The 7,342-nt window shown below is 39.4% G+C and overlaps 1 protein-coding gene across 1 annotated transcript; it reads right to left on the reverse strand.

The window, feature by feature from the left end:
• Positions 1-5,380: 5,380 nt before the first annotated feature.
• LOC145060347 (uncharacterized) lies at positions 5,381-6,178 on the reverse strand. The gene has a single exon (XM_079008033.1). It carries the CDS (start codon positions 6,176-6,178, stop codon positions 5,381-5,383), a length of 798 nt encoding a protein of 265 aa, XP_078864159.1.
• Positions 6,179-7,342: the final 1,164 nt, after the last annotated feature.

Below are 7,342 nucleotides of genomic sequence, written 5' to 3' on the forward strand. Positions count from 1 at the left end.
TAAAATATCCATTTAGGTATTGACTTGACATTTTTGTGTTGGCTCACAAAATTGTTACTAGTTGGTTATGTTTATGTACCTATAATTTTATGCATGTTTGTGTTGTTTAGTTTATGCAATTATTATTTGTGGTTGATAAATTAGTTTTTCACATGCTAAATTAATTTTGGACGAAATAAACATCACATGGAGTTTGGTTTTCAAAATTTATAATGTGGACAAAGATGTAACAAGTTATGGTTTTAAAATAAAATTCGGTTTTATAAAAACTTTAATAACATCAAATTTTGAAATACTCAAATATAAGTTTTAAAATTGTGATTTTTTATAACTTATACAAACTTCAAATATATAGGTAATAAAATGAAGTTTTATTAAAGATATAAAAGGTTCAAATACACTTAAACTTAATACTGGTTATTAAAATTAAACAACGTTAAATTATATAAAAAAAGGTTTTTATATAGAACCTTTAATGATGATATTCTTTTGAAAATTGGTACTATGGTTTATTCTATGCATGTAATACCTATGGTATCATGGGTGTGTTCGACAAAATTAGATGGTAGTGGGTGGCTTGTAGCCGGTATCGGGTAGTTTGTAGCGTTTTGTTTGGATTTGGAGCGTTTTGTTTAAACTAAACGCTAGAATCTTGTAACAACGAACATAGGATCTGAATCTCTCTCTTGAATTGATTAACAATGCCATGTTTATATAAGGATAAATACAAACAGATCCCCAAATATAGTGGGGGTATACTAGGAAATAATAGCAGAAAATATGGACAGCAATACAATATTGAAATATATAATATCCTAAAAATATAATCGACTAATATTCCCCCGCAGTTTGAGCCGGGGAAGGAAAAACGCTCAAACTGGATCGAAAATGCTGATATAAGAAACGTGGTAGCCCTTTTGCGAAGATATCTGCATACTGCAAGGAGGCCGGAATGTGAAGAACCCGAACATAGCCAAGACGAACTTTTTCTCGCACAAAGTGTATGTCTATCTCCACATGTTTTGTGCGCTGTAACGCCCGTAGATCCGGGCTAGTCAAATTAGATGCAATAACTGTCGAAAATGACTTTTCGGCAAAATATTATTTAGAATAAATAATCTTCACCAAGTTGTAGTATATTTTACAAGGTTTCCGTACATATAAAGAACGCCGAAATCCGAGTTATAACGAAGAAGTTATGACCCGTCGAAGTTTCGCGACAAAACCGGCACTATACCGGGAAGCGTAAATAGTGAATTTACGATAGAGATACTTTTAGCCTTAGCAATCTAAACGAAAGTCATAGAATATGTTAAACCGAGAGTGTCCATAAAAAGAACGCCCAAATCTGACTTCGTATAAGGAAGTTATGATTTTTTGAAGTTTCAGCTTAGCTGTGTACAATCCGAAATTTGAATATTAGATCGAGCGGTTTTTAGTCGACACGACCTAAACGAGAATCTAATATCTCGTTAAGAGTAGCGTAACAAGAAAAAGATGGGCGAAAATGGATGTCGGATGAAGAAGTTATGAATTTAATAGACCAATCATGTCCCAACCTATTAAAAATATAAAAATTAAAATAAAGTCAAAATTAGCCAAAGGAGTCTAAACGAAAGTTGTAGAGTATATTCCTGCCTTCGCGTGGATATAAAAAACGTCAAAAACGGAGCTCATATGCTAGAGTTATGATTTTCAGAAGTCGGAGTGTGAATTTACGAAGCTGATTGCGAAGTTGCATGGTCCCTTTCATCTTACACATAGATATGAAGTATTCTATATAAATTATGTGTTATGTGTGCGTATCATCTGAGTACTTGCTGTCTATGCTAGTTGAATGATTTTATACACGTTTTAAAGGATTTAAAATATATATATATATATATATATATGTATTTTATATCTACAAAAATGTTGCGGTAAAACATGGGTAGATGTAATAGATAGAATATAAGTTGGACAATGAGTTGAGAGGTGTTATACACCACGAGGTGAGGGAGAAAAGTGAACGATGTGAGAAGCCTTTTCCCAAACGATGACCCTGTCATTCAACAGAGTATGGATGACAACCACAGACTATTCTAGACAGTCCAGTGGAACACTAGCATGCTCGCAACCTGTAAGTGTTGTGAACGATGTGTTCACTCGGTGTACTCTAAACCTTGGTGATCATGCAGACTTGATGCCTAAACCCTGGCGATCATGCAGACTTGATGCCTAAACCCTGGTGATCATGCAGACTTGGTGCCAAAACTCTGGCGACTATGCAGACTTAGTGCCTGTTGTATAAATTCTGGCGACTATGCAGACTTAGTTCCTAAACCCCTGTGACGATGGACTTCGTGCTGATTCTTTAGGATGATCCTTAGGAATGTATGAACGAGGAATGGTTGATTCTTAGGGTAGATCCTTAAGACTAAAGAAGATAATGGGGATGGGTAATTGGGTTGATTGTTTGAACATAATAATTATATTATTGTGGGTTGAAAACCCTATGTACTCACCAGGTTTCCCAACCTGACCCACTCAGTTTATTTATGTCACAGGTGTTGTTATGAAGTCACATTACACTGAGAGATTAAAGAGATGTAGATCACTAGTAAGTTCTATTTATGCTTATGTTTCTGTATTGACGATGACATCCCAAACGTTTTAAAATAAATAAAATACGTTTCTTCGAAAATGTTTTGATAACGTATTTATCATGTTTTTCTGGGAACAAATTCCGCAACATTTTTATGAAAAGAAGTACTCTGATTTTTATAAAGCATAAACAAAATCGGTCTTTTCTGGCCGTGGAAATAGGGATGTCACATGCGCTGGTGTTGGACTGGATTCTGAGATAGGTAGACAACAAATACATTATCGCAATAAACAACTGTAGCCTTGTGAAGGGGAACACAAAGCTCGAGAAGGAGATTTCGTAACCAAGTGGTCTCATACACTGCATCCTCAACACCATGATATTTGGCCTCGGCGCTGGAATGAGAGATAGTGGGTTGGCACTTTGAAGACCAGGAAACAAGATTATTGCCAAGAAACACACAGTATCCAGAAGTAGATCGTCGCGAGTCGGTACATCTGCCCCAGTTAGCATCGGAGTAGGTAATTAGCGAGTTGGATGAAGATGCAACTATCTGTAGACCATAGTCAATCGTACCCTGTAAATAACGAAAAATCTTCTTCATGAACTGAAAATGTGGCTCACGTGGGGCATGCATGAAGAGGAAAACTTGTTGAACAACATATGCAATGTCTAGTCGAGTAATGGTCAGATACTAGAGTGCACCTGCAAGAGTGCGGTAGAGAGTGCCATCAGCAAGAGGTTCACCATCAGTAGCACTAAGTTTGGTGGACGTATCCACTGGTGTAGCGCATGGTTTACAAGAGGCCATAGTAGCTTGTTGAAGGATATCACGAGTATAAGAGGCTTGTGACAGAAAAATACCATGTTCATTGCGAGTAGCCGTGATACCCAGAAAATGGTGAAGTGGACCTAGATCAGTCATAGCAAATTCCTGAGACAAAGAGGTGATAATGTTGCGGAGAACAGCAGGGTCAGAAGCAATCAATATTATATCATCGACATATAGTAATAAGTAAGCATAATGGCGACCATTTTGATAAATAAATAACGATGAATCACAAATACTACTTCTGAAACCCCGAGATGTGATAAATGAAGAAAAACAAGTATACCATGCACGCGGGGCTTGCTTAAGCCCATACAAAGATTTCCGTAGATAACAAACATGGGATGGAGACCGAGCATCAACAAATCTTGGGGGTTGGTGCATGAAGACAGTCTCATGGAGATCGCCATGGAGAAATGCGTTTTTGACGTCTAACTGATGTATCGGCCATGCCTGCGAGACTGCAAGACTCAGAACATTTCGTATAGTAGCTGGTTTCACAACCGGACTAAACGTCTCGAGGCAATCAATACCCTATATTTGTGATTTCCCATTAACCATAAGGCATGCTTTATAGCGGTCAAACGATCCATCCGCTTTAAACTTGTGGCGAAACAGCCACATACACCAAATGACTAGGTGTCGATCGGTCGAGGAACGAGTTCCCTTGTTTTATTTACTTGTAAAGCTCAAAATTCATCTTCCATGGCTTGTAACCAATTAGGGTCAGACATGGCGGCAAAAATTGACTTAGGAATTGGAGAGATGGGTGGAGTAGATAAGGTATGAAGGTTTAAACGGATGATCGATTTGATAACACCTGCTCGTGCACGAGTAGTCATAGGATGAGTAGGAGGAGGGGCAGGGTTGAGGTGAGGTGGATTGAGGTGGGGTGGATGGCGGAAGGTGTTTCGGAAGGGAGATAGCTTGATTGAGCAGGTGGATGGGTGGTTGTTGGTTTTGAGCGACGTGAGTAGGTCAAGATAGGTGGTTGAGGGGTGTATGTGGTATGGGATGGTGTTGTTGATGGTTGAGTAGGGGTAGTAGATGGTGTAGGAGTGGAGTATGGAAAAATATGAAGTGGTTGGTCATCGAAAATGTCGAAGGAGGTGGATGGGGAAGGGCTATTGGAAAATGGAAAAGAGGTTGCGTCAAATGTAACATGACGGGACAGATAAACTTTGCCGGTGGAAGGATCAAAGCACTGATAACCCCGAAAGTTTTCCAGATATCCAAGGAAAACACATGTAACGGAACATGGTTGAAGTTTGTTAGATTGTGTGGCAGAGATGTTGGGATAGAAAGTGCACCCGAAGGTGCGAAGATGATCATATGATGGTTGGCGACCGTAAAGAGAGAAGGCAGGAGTAAAAAAGTTGAGGCGTTTGGTTGGAAGGATGTTATGTAGGTATGTAGCGGTGTGAAGAGCTTCAACCCAAAAGGATTGGGGAAGAGAGGCGTGAGTGAGAAAGGTCCGGATAATGTCATTGAGGCGATGAATCATCCTTTCGGCTCGTCCGTTTTGTTGGGATGTTTGAGGGCAAGAGAAACGAAAGACAAGATTGGGCAAAAGACTTAAATTCATTATTGTCAAATTCACCACCGATATCGCATTGGAAAGAATTAATGGTTCGGTTAAATTGAGTTTGGATGAGTTTATGAAATTTTTTAAAATTGAGAAAGGTGTCAAATTTGTATTTGAGAGGGTAGACCCACACATAATGAGTGAAATTATCGATGAGGACCATATAATATTTGTAGCCAGATTTGCTTAAGATTGGAGATGTCCAAAGATCACAATGTATAATATCAAAGGGTGCATAATTAGCCCAATGACTTGCATGTTGGGTCGGACCATGTGAGGGGTATGGAGATGGGGGTGGATTCCATGGCCGTGAGTTGTTCCAATGTCGTTGACGCCAGTGATTTCCTTGATTCCAATTTGGTTGGCCTCAACCTCCACGACCCTAGAAACTTCTAGCACGACCACAACCAGGTGGACCTCGACCGCGGCTGCCTGTACCTCTACCTGAGTTGTTGGAGGTGTGAGTCTGACCATGTTGACTGGGTGTGGAGTTTTGAGATGATCGGTCATCAGAAGATGCAGCGAGGACTGTGTGAGTTTGATTTTGCCGAGCTATTTTTCGGTGTTCTTCCAATTGCAGCATGCTACGAGCTGTCTCCCATGATGGAGAGCTTTGGTTGATATACGCCCCGATGACATCAAATTCTGGTGGTAACCCGCGAACCATCTGCAAAACAAGTCTTGCTTCAGTGACAGGATTATCAACATCTTCCAATTGGTCTGCTAGATCTTTTAATTTTTGATAGTTGGCTTCCATCGATGAACATGCAGCCAAGGTGAGATTAGAAAATTCTTGTTTAAGGGCAGCAACACGTGATCCCTTATTGTTAAGAAAGTTTATTTTAAGTTTGTTCCATGCATCTTGAGCAGTAGTGTCGTTTTCTAGAATTCGAACCATGTGTTCGTCGGATAACTTATTGTAAATCCATTGCAAGACAAGGGCATCAATTTCCATCCATTGAAGATAAGTGGGATCAGTTTCCTTTGGTGCTGGGGTGCCATTGATATGATCAAGAACTTTGTAAGCTTTGGCATGAAGACGTAACAGTTTTATCCATGAAGAGTACGTGACCTTGACACCATCTAGAGTTCGTATCTTGGTTTGGATGTTTGTTACAGTGTATGCGGGATGTAACACTGTGACCTTTACTTCACTTGAACAAGCATCATCTTTGGCCATGACGATGACAGAGAAGGACTCTTGATAGTTAACAGTGAAACAAATGAGAAAAAGTCGTAGTTTGGGATGAAAGGGTAGCAACCAATATTTAGGGTTTATAGCTCTGATACCATAACAACGAACATAGGATATGAATATATCTCTTGAATTGATTAACAATGCCCTGTTTATATAGGGATAAATACAAACGATGAAACGGATCACCAAATATAGTGGGGGTATAATAGGAAATAATACCAGAAAATATGGACAACAATACAATATTGAAATATATAATATCCTAAAAATATAATCGACTAATAGCTTGTAGTGCCGAACGTGACTTTCTGTTCAAAACGGAACGTATTATCAAATGCTAGAAGCTAGAAGCTCTCAAACACTCCGTGCCGAACACGCCATTTATCTTTGTTTTAAGAAAAATATTATAATATGGATAAAAATTGTAAAAACCACTTTTATTTAAGAAACAACAATATTCATTCTAAGGGCAAACGGTGTCATCCCGTGAAGAAGCACCGCATGCATGTAGTTAGGGATGAGCATATGGACCGGGGAACCGGTATCGACACCAGAACCGGAACCTGATAGAACTGGTCGGGCTGGGACCGGGACGTTATTTTTGTGGATTTTTAGAACCGGGAACCGGAACCGATATAACCGGAACTGGTAGAACCAGCAAAAACCGGAACCGTATGATGCTATTTTTCGAGGACCGGTTCCAACATTCGAAGACACGACAAGAACCGGTAGGAACCGAAACCGGTAGAACCGTCAGGCCGGTTCGGTTCTTGATTTTGGCCGAAGCCGGTTCCCGGTTCCGGTCCAATTCGGTCCTTTCGCTCATCCCTACATGTAGTGAACCGGGTGATGTTCCTGCATTTTCCACATTTTTACCTTTTTCCTTCTTTGCTCCCAAATTGGGATAGCCATCCCAAAAAACATTTATTTCCCTCCATCTCTTCACCAATAGACTCATTTCACTCTAATTCTCACAATCATGTCCCGCATGGTCTTTTACACATACAATATTTCCTAATTTGAACAAGGATAAAAGGTGCTACGAAAACCTCACCGAAAACAAAATATACAAAAGAATTTTTGGGATCAAAATTACAAATATACACTATATTTAGGTACCAAATTAATATGTAAACACAAGTTAAA

The sequence above is a fragment of the Lactuca serriola genome, chromosome 6 (assembly GCF_051521515.1).
Source record: "Lactuca serriola cultivar US96UC23 chromosome 6, Lser_US96UC23_V15, whole genome shotgun sequence".
In the NCBI taxonomy this organism is placed as follows: Eukaryota; Viridiplantae; Streptophyta; class Magnoliopsida; order Asterales; family Asteraceae; genus Lactuca; species Lactuca serriola.

What these genes read in the sequence shown, in the direction of transcription:
- LOC145060347 (XM_079008033.1), bottom strand. Translation starts at nt 6,178, where the DNA reads ATGGCCAAAGATGATGCTTGTTCAAGTGAAGTAAAGGTCACAGTGTTA.